The sequence below is a fragment of the Triturus cristatus genome, chromosome 5_1 (genome assembly GCF_964204655.1).
Source record: "Triturus cristatus chromosome 5_1, aTriCri1.1, whole genome shotgun sequence".
Taxonomy (NCBI): Eukaryota; Metazoa; Chordata; class Amphibia; order Caudata; family Salamandridae; genus Triturus; species Triturus cristatus.
This window is the reverse complement of record NC_140587.1, coordinates 564,544,082-564,561,391: the sequence shown is the minus strand read 5'-3', so window position 1 is coordinate 564,561,391 and position 17,310 is coordinate 564,544,082. Positions and strand designations below refer to the sequence as shown.

Genomic DNA, 17,310 nt, shown 5'->3' with positions numbered 1-17,310 from the left:
TAGGGCTCCCCATCCTCAAGATGGCGAGAGGCCGGAGTTGTGCTTCACCTCGCCTCCCCCACCTGAGGGGTAGGGTTGGCAGAGGCCGCACACCCCCTGTCCTCACTTGGGTTTTCCCGCCAGAGTGGGGGTCACAACCAATGGCGACCAGTTGCTGAGTACAGCAAGTGGTCTGGAGAGGCTCACAAAGGCGGCATGCCTTTGAAGCTTCCCCTGCCCATCCTGGGGAAGGAGGCCAAGCACCTCGCCCCAGGATGTGCATTGTTGAAGGCCCACAAGAGCGTATGGCTCTCTACCCAGGGGTCCAGCAACATGTCTGCTGCGTGGCAGCCTCTCAGTCAGGATGTGGGTTAGTTTCAGGAGCCAACTCTAAGTTGCCCTCTGTCGTGCATTTTACATTAAATCCCACACTGGCATCAGTGTGGATTTAATGTGCTAAGAAGTTCGATACCAAACTTCAGTCTTCAGTGTAGCCATCATGGTGCTGTGGAATTCGTGTTGACGACGTCCCAGCACCATATACTCTAAATGGCAGCACTGCACTTACAGTACCTAGGAATGGACCAAGGTACTGTAGGGGTACAGGGCTCATGCACGTGTACCCACACCACTGGCATAGGGCACCCAGCTAGAGGGGTGACTGAGGTATGCCAGGGCAGTGTGTTGTGGGCATGGCACACAGGGATGTGTGCCATGTCGACTCTTTGTTTTGTTCTGCGCCAAGACACTCAGCCTGCAAAGGCAGTGTGTGTGTGTGTGTGTGTGAAAGGATACAGGGCCTCGAAGGATGGCACAAGGAGTGCTACAGCCCTTAGGGGCCTTCTCTGGTCACAGTGCCCTGGACACCCAGGGTACCATTTACCAGGGGATGACATGTGGCCAGATATGCCAATTGGGTGTAGGTTTCAATACAGTTTTAGGGAAGGAACACAGGCCCTGGGCACCTGATTGGCAGGAGCCCAGGGCACACTCAGTCAAAGTACATCAGCAATTCAGCAAAACATGGGGGCATACCATGCAAGAAAGATGGCATATTCTCACAGGGGGTTATATCGCAAAGTAGAATTGATCTATTTATTTGAAACTGGAAAACAAAATTAAAGAAAGTTAGCTTGAGATAGGTTATGATTACAGAAGAATTTACAAATACCCGATCAGCACAATTTAAAGAAACACATTAAAGTGAAAAAAGTGTTATGGGATCCAGTACACAGTTGGGAATATTGTAGCATTTAGGACCATTAGTGAAGATCCTAAGAAGGAAACTGCTACTTACCAGTATGCATCTGTTCTTGGCATGTAGAGCTGCAGATCCACACACTATGCATAGATTGGCATCTGGTGTTGGGTCCGGATGTTTACACTTTGTTTTGTGTTTGGAAGTCACGAGATAGGCGACTCCTCCTTTAGACGATAGTGCGCATGGGCATCGGCTCCATCTTCAGATTGTTTTTCGCCAGCAGCAAAATGATGGAGTTTTGTGAGATGAGGTGCCCATGTATGCTGTATCTAAATAAGATAGTACTGGAACAGATAAAGGTATCCGGGGAGGAGGTGGGCGTGTGTGCATCTGTAGCTCTACATGCCAAGAACAGATGCATACTGGTAAGTAGAATTTTCCGTTCGAGGCATATGAGCTGCAGATCACACACTATGCATAGATTGTATAGCAGTACCCATCCCTAGCGGCGGCCACCAGTAACTGCTGCAGTAGTTTGAAATAATGTTTTCAGTACAGCCTGGCGCACACTAACTTGCTGTTTTGTTTGCACATCTACACAATAATGCTTTGTGAATGTGTGCGGTGTAGACCATGTAGCTGCTTTGCAGATGTCATCTAAGGGAATGTTTCCTAAAAATGCCATTGAAGCTCCTATCTTTCGGGTAGAGTGGGCTTTAGGGGGGAACTGATAATGTACGTTTTGCTTTGTGATAGCAAATCTGTATGCATTTGACAATCCACCTCGCTATCCCAGATTTTGATATGGGGTTGCCTTTATGTGGTGGTGAGAAGGACTCGAAAAGTTGTTTTGTCTTGCGAAAAGGTTTTGTCCTTTCAATGTAATAAAGCAGTGCTCTTTTTACATCTAAAGTGTGAAGAGCTCTTTCTGCAACTGTTTGTGGGTGTGAGAAGAATATTGGCAACTCCACAGACTGGTTGATGTGGAAGGGAGAAATAACCTTAGGGAGGAATTCTGGATTGGTTTTGAGATCCACTTTGTTATGATGGAGTTGTAAAAAAGGTTCTTGAATAGTGAGTGCCTGTAGCTCACTGACTCTTCTAAGTGAAGTAATGGCCACTAGGAAAGCGACTTTCCATGTTAGAAATTGTAGCTCGCAGTTGTGCAGAGGTTCAAAAGGAGGGCCCATTAGTCTTGTGAGAACTATGTTGAAATTCCACACAGGTGAGGGTGGTACCCTGGGGGGAATTATTCTTTTGATGCCTTCCATAAATGCTTTGATGGCAGGTACCCTGAATAGCGACAAGTGTTGTCTATTTTATAAGTAGGCTGCTATGGCAGCGAGGTGTAACCTAATAGATGTGTATGCGAAGTTACACTTTTGGAGATGTAGTAGATAACCTATGATGTGTTGAATAGACACATCTAGAGGATTGATGGTGTTATTGTGACAATATATGACAAATCTTTTCCACTTGGCTGCATAGCAGGCTCTAGTGGTGGGGCGATAATGTTCATACAGTCAGGGGCAAGGTTAAGGTAACCTAATTTTAAGACCTCAGGAGCCAGATCGCTAGGTTGAGTTGTGCTGGGTCCGGGTGTCTGATCTCCCCACGGTTCTGGGTTAAGAGGCGTGGGGAGAGGTGCAGTTTTTGGTGCGGGACTACAGATAGTTCCAGTAAAGTGGTGTACCACGGTTGTCTGGCCCATGTTGGAGCAACTAGGATGAGTGAGTGAGTGTTGCTGTAGTTTGCGCACCACCAGTGGAATGAGTGGGAGAGGCAGAAAAGCGTACGCAAATCTGCCTGACCAATTCATCCAGATCGCATTTCCTTTGGAGAATGGGTGTGGATATCTGGCGGCGAAGCTTGGGCATTTGGCGTTTTCGTGTGTGGCGAAGAGTTCTATCTCTGGTTGCCCCCACATGTGAAAAAATGGTTGAAGAACTTGTGGATGAAGTTCCCACTCGTGAATCTGTTGCGTCTGACGACTTAACAGATCGGCTATGCTGTTCTGGACTCCTGGGACATGTTGGGCTAGGAGAAAAATGTTCTGAGGAATAGCCCATCTCCATATGCTTTGAATTAGTTGAAAGAGCTGTAGGGAGTGTGCCCCACCTTGTTTTTGTATGTAGTACATGGCTGTCATGTTGTCGGTGCGGACTAGGACAGCTTTGCCTGATATTTGTTTCTGGAAAGCCTTCAGGGCTAGGAAGATGGCTAGTAACTCCAGGTGATTGATGTGAAGTAACTTTTGTTGAGGGGTTCACCTGCCCTGCATGGTGTGATGTAACAGATGAGCTCCCCAGCCGGAGAGCGATGCGTCCGCTGTTAGCACAACCTGTGGAACCGGCTCGATGAACGGTCGCCCTTTGGAAAGGTTTTTGGTGTTCCACCACTGCAGTGTGTGTGTGCGACCGTCCACCAACACCAGATCTGTCAGCTGACCTTGAGCCTGGTTCCACTGACATGTGAGAAATTCCTGCAGGGGACGCATCTGGAGTCTTGCGTGAGGTACTATGAATATGCAAGAGGCCATCATCCCTATCAATTGCATGAACACTCGAGCTGGAAGAGAGTATTGCGGCTGGAATTTTGATATGATGCTTTGTATGCTTGCTATCCTGGCTGGGTTGGGATATGCAAGTGCTTTTGAGGTGTTTATTGTGGCACCGAGGTACTGTTGTATGTGGGACGGTTGTAGGTGAGACTTTGCGTGGTTTATCGTAAACCCTAATTTGTGGAGTAGTTGGATTGTGGCGTGAGTGTGATGTACACACGGATGATATGAGCTGGCTTTTATTAGCTAGCCGTCTAGGTAGGGGAAGACATGTATCTGTTGTCTTCGCAGGTGAGCTGGAACTACTGCTAGACACTTGGTGAAAACCCTGGGTGCTGTGGTGACCCCGAACGGGAGAACCGTGAATTGGTAGTGCTGACCGTCCACTACAAAACGGAGATATTTCCAGTGAGCGGTGTGAATGGGAATATGAAAGTAGGCGTCCTTGAGATCTAAAGTGGCAAGGAAATCGCCCTGTGTGAGACGAGGAAGGACTTGTTGAAGGGTGACCATGTGAAAGTGGTCTGATTCTATGAACAGGTTTAGGGGTCTGAGGTCCAGGATGGGTCTCAGAGAGCCGTCCTTTTTGGAATGACGAAATACAGGGAGTAAACCCCTGTGATTTGCTGATACAGGGGAACTGGTTCTATTGCCTGTTTTTGTAGGAGGGAGATTACCTCCTGCTTTAATAGCGCTAAATGTTCTGTTGACATTGGACGTTGTCTGGGTGGTATGTTTGAGGGGGTAGAGGTGAGTTCCAGACAATAACCTGACTGAACTATTTGTCTCACCCACCTGTCAGTAGTGATGTTGTTCCAGACAGGTAGGAACTGTAGTAATCTTCCCCCGACCGGAGAGGAATGGTCCGGGGGCAGTGGAGGGAAGTCATTGGGTAGGGGTGGAGGCAGAACGACTGTTGTTGGTTTTGCCTCTACCTTTGTTATTGTTGCCTCCATAGCCTCCACTCTGGTAACCTTTGGTGAATGTGGTTTGGGCGGGAGCCTTATAAGACGTGGAGGGGTTGTCAGAGGAATAGCCTCTGGAGGTGCCTCTGTAAGAGGAGCGACAAAAACAACGTCTGGGAGCTAGTGATTGCAAAGCTCCCATTGATTTTGCTGTGTCAGTGTCTTTCTTCATCTTTTCCAGAGATGAATCCACAGCAGGACCAAAGAGGTGGTTTTGGTCAAATGGCTGGTTAAGGATGGAAGTTTGCACCTCTGGCTTAAACCCTGAAATGCGTAGCCATGCGTGCCTACATAACAGGACACTTGTGTTGATGGCTCTTGAGACGGTGTCTACGACACCTAAAGCGCACCGAATGGAGGTGATGGTGATGAGCTTACCCTCCTGTATGAGGTTGTTGGCTTTAGTTTTATATTTGTCAGGGAGGTGTTGCAAAAGGGTTTCTAATTCATCATAGTGTGCCCTATCGTATCTGGCCAAGAGTGCCTGCGTATTAGCTATGCGCCATATATTAGCTGCTTGTGACCCTGTACGCTTGCCAGAGGCATCTAAGAGCTTTGATTCTTTGTCGGGTGGTGGTGCGTCCTCCGATGTTTGTGAATGGGCCCTTTTTCTGGCAGTGGAGACCACTAGGACATCCAATGGTATTTGTCCCCTGATGTAAATAGGGTCTGCTGGGGTAGATTTATACTTTTTCTCAATCTTGGGGTTAATAACCCTAGCCCTAACAGGGTCTTTGAACACCTCTGGGGTGTGTCTAGTGACTCCCTTTAACATAGGAAGAACAGAAGTGAACTTTTGGGCTGTATCAAATGTGTCCATTAAGAAATATTCCTCCAAAGGGTCGGTGTGTAAATCCACCCCGTGGTATAGTGAAGCCCTATGAATGAGTTTGTTGAAACCCATGGTGTCCTCTGGAGGGGAAGGTCTAGAGCATGGGTACTCATGGGAAGAGGTGTGGCGCAGCGGCCAGAGTGACTGACTCCGGAACCCGGGGGCTCACGGTTCGATCCCCGGTGCTGGTGGCAGATTAGCCCAGCACAATGTGACTCTGGGCAATAGCTTGCTTAATCTTCCCAACGTCCCCCAGCGCCTAGAGACCCTTTCGGGTGATTGTTCTCGCTTTACAAATGTGGATTATTATTCTTACTCACAAACTTTCTCTCGGGGGGCAAATTTACAGTGTGGTTTGTGGCTGAGGGCTGCACCGGTGGGGGCGGGGGCAGTAGGGGAGGGGGCAGGGCTAGAGCAAAAAAACACTATGACCATGAGGTTGAAGACAGGCCCCCGCAGCGGACGCCTTCGTCCACTGAGCCACCAGACCAGGCATTCACACACCTCTCTATCTATCTCTCTCTCTATATCTCTCTATCTATCTCTCGCTCGCTCTGTCTCCCTCCCTCCCTCTATCACTCTCCCTCCCACTATCACTCACTCTCTGTCTCCCTCCCTTTCTCTCTGTCTCCCTCCCTTTCTCTGTCTCCCTCCCTTTCTCTGTCTCCCTCCCTTTCTCTGTCTCCCTCCCTTTCTCTCTGTCTCCCTCCCTTTCTCTCTGTCTCCCTCCCTTTCTCTCTGTCTCCCTCCCTTTCTCTGTCTCCCTCCCTTTCTCTGTCTCTCTCACTCTGTCTCCCTCCCTCTCTGTCCCTCTCTCTCTCCCTCCCTCTCTCTCTCTCTCTCCCTCTCTCCATCTCCCTCCCTCCCTCCATCTCCCTCCCTCTCTCCATCTCCCTCCCTCTCTCCATCTCCCTCCCTCCCTCTCTCCATCTCCCTCCCTCCCTCTCTACGTCTCCCTCCCTCCCTCTCTACGTCTCCCTCCCTCTCTCTCTCTCCGTCTCCCTCTGTCTCTCTCCGTCTCCCTCTCTCTCTCTGTGTCTCCCTCCCTCTCTCTCTCTCCGTCTCCCTCTCTCTCTCTCTCTCTCTCTCTCTCCGTCTCCCCCTCTCTCTCCGTCTCCCTCTCTCTCTCCGTCTCCCTCTCTCTCTCCGTCTCCCTCTCTCTCTCCGTCTCTCTCTCTCTCTCCGTCTCCCTCTCTCCGTCTCCCTCTCTCTCTCTCCGTCTCCCTCTCTCCGTCTCCCTCTCTCCGTCTCCCTCTCTCCGTCTCCCTCTCTCCGTCTCCCTCCCTCCCTCTCTCCGTCTCCCTCCCTCCCCGTCTCCCTCCCCCTCCGTCTCCCTCCCCCTCTCCGTCTCCCTCCCCTCTCCCTCCGTCTCCCTCCCTCTGTCTCCCTCCCCTCTCTCTCCGTCTCCCTCTCTCTCTCACTCTCTCCGTCTCCCTCCCTCTGTCTCCCTCCCCTCTCTCTCCGTCTCCCTCTCTCTCTCACTCTCTCCGTCTCCCTCCCTCTGTCTCCCTCCCCCTCTCTCTCCGTCTCCCTCCCCCTCCGTCTCCCTCCCCCTCCGTCTCCCTCCCCCTCCGTCTCCCTCCCTCCCCGTCTCCCTCCCCCTCCGTCTCCCTCCCCCTCCGTCTCCCTCCCCCTCCGTCTCCCTCCCCCTCCGTCTCCCTCCCCCTCCGTCTCCCTCCCCCTCTCTCTCCGTCTCCCTCCCTCCCCGTCTCCCTCCCCCTCCGTCTCCCTCCCCCTCCGTCTCCCTCCCCCTCCCTCCCTCTCTCCGTCTCCCTCCCTCCCCGTCTCCCTCCCCCTCCGTCTCCCTCCCTCTCTCCGTCTCCCTCCCTCCCCGTCTCCCTCCCCCTCCGTCTCCCTCCCCCTCTCCGTCTCCCTCCCCTCTCCCTCCGTCTCCCTCCCTCTGTCTCCCTCCCCTCTCTCTCCGTCTCCCTCCCCTCTCTCTCCGTCTCCCTCTCTCACTCTCTCCGTCTCCCTCCCTCTGTCTCCCTCCCCCTCTCTCTCCGTCTCCCTCCCCCTCCGTCTCCCTCCCCCTCCGTCTCCCTCCCTCCCCGTCTCCCTCCCCCTCCGTCTCCCTCCCCCTCCGTCTCCCTCCCCCTCCGTCTCCCTCCCACTCTCTCTCCGTCTCCCTCCCTCCCCGTCTCCCTCCCCCTCCGTCTCCCTCCCCCTCCGTCTCCCTCCCCCTCCGTCTCCCTCCCCCTCCCTCCCTCTCTCCGTCTCCCTCCCTCCCCGTCTCCCTCCCCCTCCGTCTCCCTCCCTCTCTCCGTCTCCCTCCCCCTCCGTCTCCCTCCCCCTCCGTCTCCCTCCCCTCTCCCTCCGTCTCCCTCCCCTCTCCCTCCGTCTCCCTCCCTCTCCGTCTCCCTCCCCCTCTCTCTCCGTCTCCCTCCCTCCCCGTCTCCCTCCCCCTCCGTCTCCCTCCCCCTCCGTCTCCCTCCCCCTCCCTCCCTCTCTCCGTCTCCCTCCCTCCCCGTCTCCCTCCCCCTCCGTCTCCCTCCCCCTCTCCGTCTCCCTCCCTCCCCGTCTCCCTCCCCCTCCGTCTCCCTCCCCCTCTCCGTCTCCCTCCCCTCTCCCTCCGTCTCCCTCCCTCTGTCTCCCTCCCCTCTCTCTCCGTCTCCCTCTCTCACTCTCTCCGTCTCCCTCCCTCTGTCTCCCTCCCCCTCTCTCTCCGTCTCCCTCCCCCTCCGTCTCCCTCCCCCTCCGTCTCCCTCCCCCTCCGTCTCCCTCCCCCTCCGTCTCCCTCTCTCTCCGTCTCCCTCCCTCCCCGTCTCCCTCCCCCTCCGTCTCCCTCCCCCTCCGTCTCCCTCCCCCTCCGTCTCCCTCCCCCTCTCTCTCCGTCTCCCTCCCCCTCCGTCTCCCTCCCCCTCTCTCTCCGTCTCCCTCCCCCTCCGTCTCCCTCCCCCTCTCTCTCCGTCTCCCTCCCTCCCCGTCTCCCTCCCCCTCCGTCTCCCTCCCCCTCCGTCCCCCTCCGTCTCCCTCCCCCTCCCTCCCTCTCTCCGTCTCCCTCCCTCCCCGTCTCCCTCCCCCTCCGTCTCCCTCCCTCTCTCCGTCTCCCTCCCTCCCCGTCTCCCTCCCCCTCCGTCTCCCTCCCCCTCTCCGTCTCCCTCCCCTCTCTCTCCGTCTCCCTCCCCTCTCTCTCCGTCTCCCTCTCTCTCTCTCTCCGTCTCCCTCCCTCTGTCTCCCTCCCCCTCTCTCTCCGTCTCCCTCCCCCTCCGTCTCCCTCCCCCTCCGTCTCCCTCCCCCTCCGTCTCCCTCCCCCTCCGTCTCCCTCCCCCTCTCCGTCTCCCTCCCCTCTCCCTCCGTCTCCCTCCCTCTCTCTCTCTCCGTCTCCCTCCCCCTCTCTCTCCGTCTCCCTCCCCCTCTCTCTCCGTCTCCCTCCCCCTCTCTCTCCGTCTCCCTCCCCCTCTCTCTCCGTCTCCCTCCCCCTCTCTCTCCGTCTCCCTCCGTCTCCCTCCCCCTCCCTCCGTCTCCCTCCCCCTCCCTCCCCCCCCTCCGTCTCCCTCCCCCTCCGTCTCCCTCCCCCTCCGTATCCCTCCCCCTCCGTCTCCCTCCCTCCCCGTCTCCCTCCCCCTCCGTCTCCCTCCCCCTCTCCGTCTCCCTCCCCCTCTCCGTCTCCCTCCCCCTCTCCGTCTCCCTCCCCCTCTCCGTCTCCCTCCCCCTCTCCGTCTCCCTCCCCCTCTCCGTCTCCCTCCCTCTCTCCCTCCGTCTCCCTCCCTCTCTCCCTCTCCCTCCCCCTCTCTCTCCGTCTCCCTCCCCCTCTCTCTCCGTCTCCCTCCCCCTCTCTCTCCGTCTCCCCCCCCTCTCTCTCCGTCTCCCTCCCCCTCTCTCTCCGTCTCCCTCCCCCTCCCTCCCCCTCTCTCCGTCTCCCTCCCCCTCTCTCCGTCTCCCTCCCCCTCTCTCCGTCTCCCTCCGTCTCCCTCCGTCTCCCTCCCCCTCCCTCCCCCCCCTCCGTCTCCCTCCCCCCCTCCGTCTCCCTCCCCGTCCATCTCCCTCCCCGTCCATCTCCCTCCCTCTGTCTCCCTCCGTCTCCCTCCCTCTCTCTCTCCCTCCGTCTCCCTCCCTCTCTCTCTCCCTCCGTCTCCCTCCCTCTCTCTCTCCCTCCGTCTCCCTCCCTCTCTCTCTCCCTCCGTCTCCCTCCCTCTCTCTCTCCCTCCGTCTCCCTCCCTCTCTCTCTCCCTCCGTCTCCCTCCCCCTCCGTCTCCCTCCCCCTCCGTCTCCCTCCCCCTCCGTCTCCCTCCCCCTCCGTCTCCCTCCCTCCCCGTCTCCCTCCCCCTCCGTCTCCCTCCCCCTCCATCTCCCTCCCCCTCTCCGTCTCCCTCCCCTCTCCCTCCGTCTCCCTCCCTCTCTCTCTCTCCGTCTCCCTCCCCCTCTCTCTCCGTCTCCCTCCCCCTCTCTCTCCGTCTCCCTCCCCCTCTCTCTCCGTCTCCCTCCCCCTCTCTCTCCGTCTCCCTCCCCCTCTCTCTCCGTCTCCCTCCCCCTCTCTCTCCGTCTCCCTCCCCCTCTCTCTCCGTCTCCCTCCCCCTCTCTCTCCGTCCCCCTCCCCCTCTCTCTCCGTCCCCCTCCCCCTCCCTCCGTCTCCCTCCGTCTCCCTCCCCCCCTCCGTCTCCCTCCCCCTCCGTCTCCCTCCCCCTCCGTCTCCCTCCCCCTCCGTCTCCCTCCCCCTCCGTCTCCCTTCCTCCCCGTCTCCTTCCCCCTCCGTCTCCCTCCCCCTCCGTCTCCCTCCCCCTCTCCGTCTCCCTCCCCCTCTCCCTCCGTCTCCCTCCCCCTCTCCCTCCGTCTCCCTCCCTCCCCCTCTCTCTCCGTCTCCCTCCCCCTCTCTCTCCGTCTCCCTCCCCCTCTCTCTCCGTCTCCCTCCCCCTCTCTCTCCGTCTCCCTCCCCCTCTCTCTCCCCCTCTCTCTCCGTCTCCCTCCCCCTCTCTCTCCGTCTCCCTCCCCCTCTCTCTCCGTCTCCCTCCCCCTCTCTCTCCGTCTCCCCCCCTCTCTCTCCGTCTCCCTCCCCCTCTCTCTCCGTCTCCCTCCCCCTCTCTCTCCGTCTCCCTCCCCCTCTCTCTCCGTCTCCCTCCTCCTCCCTCCCCCTCTCTCCGTCTCCCTCCCCCTCTCTCCGTCTCCCTCCGTCTCCCTCCCCCTCCCTCCCCCTCCCTCCGTCTCCCTCCCCCTCCCTCTCCCTCCCCCCCTCCGTCTCCCTCCCCCTCCCTCTCCCTCCCCCCCTCCGTCTCCCTCCCCGTCCATCTCCCTCCCCGTCCATCTCCCTCCCTCCGTCTCCCTCCGTCTCCCTCCCTCTCCCTCCCTCTCTCTCTCCCTCCGTCTCTCTCCCTCTCTCTCTCTCTCCGTCTCCCTCCCCCTCTCTCCGTCTCCCTCCCCCTCTCTCTCCGTCTCCCTCCCCCTCTCTCTCCTTCTCCCTCCCCCTCTCTCTCCTTCTCCCTCCCCCTCTCTCTCCTTCTCCCTCCCCCTCCCTCCCTCTGTCTCCCTCCCTCCCTCTGTCTCCCTCCCTCTGTCTCTCTCCGTCCCTCCCTCTGTCTCTCTCCGTCCCTCCCTCTGTCTCTATCCGTCCCTCCCTCTGTCTCTCTCCGTCCCTCCCTCTGTCTCTCTCCGTCCCTCCCTCTGTCTCTCTCCGTCCCTCCCTCTGTCTCTCTCCGTCCCTCCCTCTGTCTGCCTCCGTCCCTCCGTCTGTCTGCCTCCGTCCCTCCGTCTGTCTGCCTCCGTCTGTCTGTCTGCCTCCGTCTGTCTGTCTGCCTCCGTCTGTCTGTCTGCCTCCGTCTGTCTGTCTCCCTCCGTCTGTCTGTCTCCCTGTCTGTCTGTCTGTCTCCCTGTCTGTCTGTCTGTCTCCCTGTCTGTCTGTCTGTCTCCCTGTCTGTCTGTCTGTCTCCCTCTGTCTGTCTGTCTCCCTCTGTCTGTCTGTCTCCCTCTGTCTGTCTGTCTCCCTCTGTCTGTCTGTCTCCCTCTGTCTGTCTGTCTCCCTCTGTCTGTCTGTCTCCCTCTGTCTGTCTGTCTCCCTCTGTCCGTCTGTCTCCCTCTGTCTGTCTGTCTCCCTCTGTCTGTCTGTCTCCCTCTGTCTGTCTGTCTCCCTCTGTCTGTCTGTCTCCCTCTGTCCGTCTGTCTCCCTCTGTCCGTCTGTCTCCCTCTGTCCGTCTGTCTCCCTCTGTCCGTCTGTCTCCCTCTGTCCGTCTGTCTCCCTCTGTCCGTCTGTCTCCCTCTGTCCGTCTGTCTCCCTCTGTCCGTCTGTCTCCCTCTGTCCGTCTGTCTCCCTCTGTCCGTCTGTCTCCCTCTGTCCGTCTGTCTCCCTCTGTCCGTCTGTCTCCCTCTGTCCGTCTGTCTCCCTCTGTCCGTCTGTCTCCCTCTGTCCGTCTGTCTCCCTCTGTCCGTCTGTCTCCCTCTGTCTGTCTGTCTCCCTCTGTCTCCCTCGGTCCGTCTCCCTCACTGTTTGTCTGCCTCCCTCCGTCTCCCTCCCTCTGTCTCCCTCACTGTTTGTCTCCCTCCCTCTCTCTGTCTCCCTCCCTCTATCTCTCTCCCTCAATCACTGTTTGTCTTCCTTTCTCTCTGCCTCCCTCCCTCTCTATCTCCCTCCCTCTCCCTCTGTTCTCCCTGTCTCCCTCCCTCTCTGTCTCTCTGTCTCTCCCTCTCTCTGTCTTCCCCCCTCTCCCTCTCTCTCTCTCTCCCTCCGTCTTCCTCCCTCTGTCTTCCTCCTGCCGTCACCTCACCCGCTGCGCTGAGACAGCTTCCCGGGAACACACACAGCCGCCACACCCAAGTACTTCACAGGTCTTTTAAAGACCATTCACTTGTTAATGAGGCTTTGCTGTATTTCACCTCTTCTTAGCGCCCCTGCATCTCCACTCAGATTGGAGATACAGGGGTGCTAAGAAGAGGTGAATTACAACAAAGCCTCATTAACAAGTGAATGGTCTTTAAAAGAATCACCCGGCCCACATAGCTCCGCGCTGCTGCAACCGGCGATATAAAAAAACATAGGTATGATGTCTGCAAGGTCCGTGGGCCGCCAAGGAAGGCTTGCAGGGCCGCTCGCAGCCCGCGGGCTGTACTATGAGTACCCGTGGTCTAGAGGGATAGATGTCCTCTTGTGGTATATTTGGGACGTCTGGTGTATTATAATCGACCCATGGGTCTGGGGTTGAAGGGGGACTAGGATCTGGGTAATCGCCTGCACCCCCCCCCCCCCCCCCCCCCCATCATCTGAGGTGGTATCATCATCTGCTGGTGGAGGAGATGGAGAAGGGGAGTGATGTGGAGGGGGAGGGGAAGGTAGAGGAGGAGGTGGTTAAGGGACTCTGATAGGACATGTTGCAATGTCGCTCTTCTTTGGTGGAGATGGAGCCGGTAGAGGCATGTCCATTGGTCTCTTAGGGCTTATAGTGAGCTGCCCTGTTTTAGGGTCCTTAATAAGCGTTCTTTGCAGTGGATCTGGTTGAAAAAGTTCTTCTATTTGAGGTTGACTTTTAGGTGCCGATTTTTTGGGTGCCGAAGGCTTACGCGGCACCGATTCCGAAGCAGATCTGTGCTCTTTAGGCTTGTGAGCGTGAGGTTTTTTTAGTCTCTGAGGGGGCCTGCGGAACCAGTTGTTTCGGTTCCGAGGGTTTTTTCGGTGTCGGTGGTGTTGTACTTGGTTTCGATGGCTTTTTCGGAGCCGATGGTTGGATACCAGTATGTTTCGGTGCCGATGTGGTAGTCGGCACAGTAGAAGAAGAGATTCTTTTTCGGTGCCGGGGTCTTGGTGTCTTCTCAGACAGCAGGCTGACTCGATCCCGAGTGGCCTTAAGGCTTAGTTGTAGACTTCTTTGCCGGGCCCGGAGGCGGGGCGTGAGAAGTAGTGTCCCGGTGAGCACCTAGGCCCAAAGGAGAAGGTGTCACCAAAGCCTTTTTGGGGGTTTTAGGGAGGGGGTCGGGGTCAGTACTTACGACCCGCTGCCCAGGAGTGATGTCTTCGACGTCCGAGTGATCTTCGGAGTCGTTGCCGAGGTGTTGTTTGGCCCGCTCCGTCTCTGGTACATAGACGCCTTCATGGAAAATGACGTCAGAAATGGATGTCGATGAGCGAGCCATGGTTCGTCGAGCTCGACGGTCCCAAATAGTCTTTTTGGAGTGGAAGGAGGCACAAGCTGGACAGTCTATGGCCTCGTGCTTCGGTGAAAGACACAGGTTACACACCTCATGTAGATCTGTGTGTGGAAACTTCGATCCACACTGAGGACACTTTTTAAATGGAGCCCTTTCCATGAGCCACGTGCTGTGGCCCTAGGTAGGCCCGTAGGCCTTAGTCGATGACCGGAAACACATCCGAGCCCGATGGCGGAAAAAAACTATCTGAAGATGGAGCCGATGCCCATGCGCACTATCGTCCAAAGGAGGAGTCACCTATCTCGTGACTTCCAAAGACTTTTCTAAGACAAAAACAAGTGCAAACATCCGAGCCTAACACCAGATGGCGATCTATGCATAGTGTGTGATCTGCAGGTCATATGCCTAGAACATATTGTTTCAAAATCTGATGGGCCAAGTACATGCATAACAGGTTATTTAGTCCTATGGTTTACAGCACTGTGAAAACGATTTCTAGTGTATTCAGTGTAGTGCAGTGATTTTTATTTACCCATATTCATTATTGGAGATTGGAGCATCTGTCGTTGGCTGGGCTGGCTGTTGGGTCTCATCTGAATGCTGGATGTTGGATTCCGAATCATGCCCACTTGTATTGGCCTGCTCATGGTACTTGGCGTAGTTGTGCAGGTTACTCTGGCTGTAGGGCCCTGAGTAACCCAGTCCACAGATGGCATAGTAGGTCGTTGGGCATTTCCACTAATCATTCCTGAGAAAAAAATGTTTTGATGTGAGACACGCTAAAGAAACAGAGTAAAAAATAACCACAACATGCAGGTAAAAACTGGTGAAAATACAACAGACTATTAGTATTACCAATGCTCATCAAGAAATCAGTGAAGAATAGAACCTTCAAAAGTCCAGATGGCATACAAAGTAATGACACGCTGGTACCTCACACCCACCCGGCTTCATACCATCTTTCCTTCAACTTCTCCACTGTGTTGGTGATGTACCTCAACACCAGGAGACTTTCTACATATATGGTAGTTATGCCCCATGATTACCACCTTCTGTAAAGAAATCCTCAGCCATATTAGGGGGACAGTAGGCTTTCCGATCCTGGACTCCTATCAGATAGTCCTTCTTGGAATTTGACCCAAACACATAGAGGTCATGACGCATGCAGAACGGCACTTAGTCAGCCAAATGTTAGGGGCTGCCTAGCAGCTTATAGCCTTACACTGGAAACAACCTGCTCCCGTTAACGTAATGTACTGGAATACTGTGGCCTTGCTGCGTTCAAGGCAGCATGTCTTTATTTGTGATGTTTGTGCCACAAAACCATCAATAAAGAGATGTTTCACAATAAAAAAAAGATAAGGTCAACAGGGGATGCTTACATAGGGAACTGAAGAAGGTGTTAGGGCATTCTATACTTGGAATACTTCCCTTTCTTTCAAATGCTTAATATGCATAGAGGGTTATGACAAAGCGTAACTATCTGCTGGAGCTCGATTTATCATCTGATATAAAGTCAGCCATCACATCACAGAAATAGATGATACATGAAATAAGATGGTAAAAAGCACCCACATATAAGCATTTTAAAACTGTATTTTAACCGTATTAGATTATTAAACTTAATTGCCAATCGAAGCACATGCAGTATTAATAAAGCACTCCACTGCAGCACCCCTTGAGGCGAGTGCACAGATTAGCAAAGCCATTTTAACAGTCTAGTGTTCTGGGCTTACTAGACTTGCCTGCTGATTACAACTCAAGCTATTGTTGGAGTGTGCATCTTCAATGCAACTAAAGCTGGGAATAGGGACCTCATTTATGTCTTCCATATCGTTCTACCAAATTTATAAATGACAGCCAAGCAGGAAATCATTTATAAAGCATTGGCAGGAACTACTGTCACGGCTGGTCTTGTCAAAGTGATCGGCTGTTTGGTGCAGGCTGGTCAGCATAATGCAACCCTGCACCAAACTATTCTTTTTTAACTTTCAAAATGAAAATCCCAAAACTGGATTTTCTTTTTAAAAATAAAATCAGTAATGCTCTCCTCACCATTGGCGTCCTCTCTCATGGGGGAGGGGGGGGGGGTTTGAGAAGCTGGGTTTCTGTTGGCCCAACCGCGACCAGGAGCTGGTAAGAAGATCCGACCCCAAAAGTCACCCCTACACCGGATGCCCCACGGCCTTGGGTGGCCAAACCGACATTGCCAAACCAACCACCAACATCCCAACTTACCTCGCAAAGGAGACCTTCGTCCAAAAGCCTGCAGTGCCTTTGCAAACCGGAGGTTCCCCATTGCAAACAGGGCACCAGACGACGAAACAGCACCCGGCTGCTCTAGTGCCGCTGAGGGTGCACCTTTGGTTTCCCCATTTGCCCTGAGCTAAAGTCCAGGAGCTTTGCTCCCACAACTAAGTGGCCTGCTCGTCAGCAGCCACCAACCGGAGGCCCCCTATCCCGCTTTGGATAACATTGGGCCTCAGCACTCTGCACCCGGCCGCCCTAGTGCCATTGATGGTGTGACGAGACTACATCCATGATCCTGGGGGAACCCTGCATCTACCCCCAGAAACTCAACTCCCACTACCGAATACTTACCCTAAAACCGATAACACTATTTTCCTCCATAGGATACCACTGACTGTTTTTCTTGGAAAAGTTTCTAAGTGTGGAGTTTGAAAACCTAAAGAAATTCTTTAAAATGGTTCTATTTAACAAAAACGCTTTTACTTACCTGTTTACAGGAAATGTTCAGTGTAGTAACCAGGTATACTGCACTGAGAAAGAAAAGTAATCTAAAAAGTGACTTACCTGGTATTTTACTGAAAGAACAATTTACTTACCTTCTGTAACTATATATCTGTAAGAAATATAGGTTAGTTATAGATTCCTTACCTTAGAATTACCCCCAGGCGTCAGGCTGGATCTGGAAAGTTTTTCATCAGCAGTACCTCTGCGCATCGGAAGGTGGCGTTGGTCAGCTCTGCGCCCATCATTGGCGTCGTGGTCATCAGGATGACGTCGCGGTAGCTACTTAGTCGCCGCCCTCGCGCGCTGATGTCAGTTCTGTAAACGACTTTCCGCACCAGAAATGCAGAGCCATGCAAGACACTGACCAGTGGTGCACAAAACCAGGGCCCTGAAAGGATGTCCTTAACCCTAGAAATCAGCTCGCAGAACGGGGAGGATGGGTGGGGCGGTAAGAAATCTATAACTAACCTATGTTTCTTACAGATATATCGTTACCGAAGGTAAGTAACTTGTTCATCTGACAGAAACAGTTAGTTATAGATTCCTTACTTTAGAATAGATACCCCAGCAATACCAACCCCGGAGGTGGGTCTGCGAACCAAGTTCACACCAGAACGGCCAAAGAAGCCGTCCCTCTGGACTTGGCTATCCAGGCAGTAGTGTTTTGTAAACGAGTGCAGCGATGCCCACGTAGCTGCCTGACAGATGTCATTTAGAGGAACTCCTAGTCCCAAAGCAGTAGTGGCTACCGTCGCCCTGGTGGAATGGCGCGTAGCCCCACTGGAGGCTCCTTATTTTGCTAGAGAATAGCAGGCATTAATACACAAAACCACCCATCTAGAGATGGTCCGCTTGTGTACGGCCTGGCCTTTCTTGGCACCCACGTAAACAACAAACAGCTGGTCCTCCGTACGATCCAGATAGAAGGAAAGAGCACTTTTGGGAACAGACA

General features: G+C 54.9%; 1 protein-coding gene across 8 annotated transcripts in view; it reads right to left on the bottom strand.

Annotated features, from left to right (window-relative positions):
* The window catches only part of NCOA2 (nuclear receptor coactivator 2), a 1,201,189-nt gene that overhangs the window by 354,518 nt on the left and 829,361 nt on the right, over window positions 1–17,310 (bottom strand). For all 8 annotated transcript variants that reach the window (XM_085605462.1, XM_085605466.1, XM_085605468.1 and 5 more), the window contains one exon: window positions 14,137–14,352. In XM_085605462.1, coding sequence (XP_085461588.1) covers window positions 14,137–14,352 — 216 coding nt within the window. The remainder of the gene's footprint in view (window positions 1–14,136; window positions 14,353–17,310) is intronic.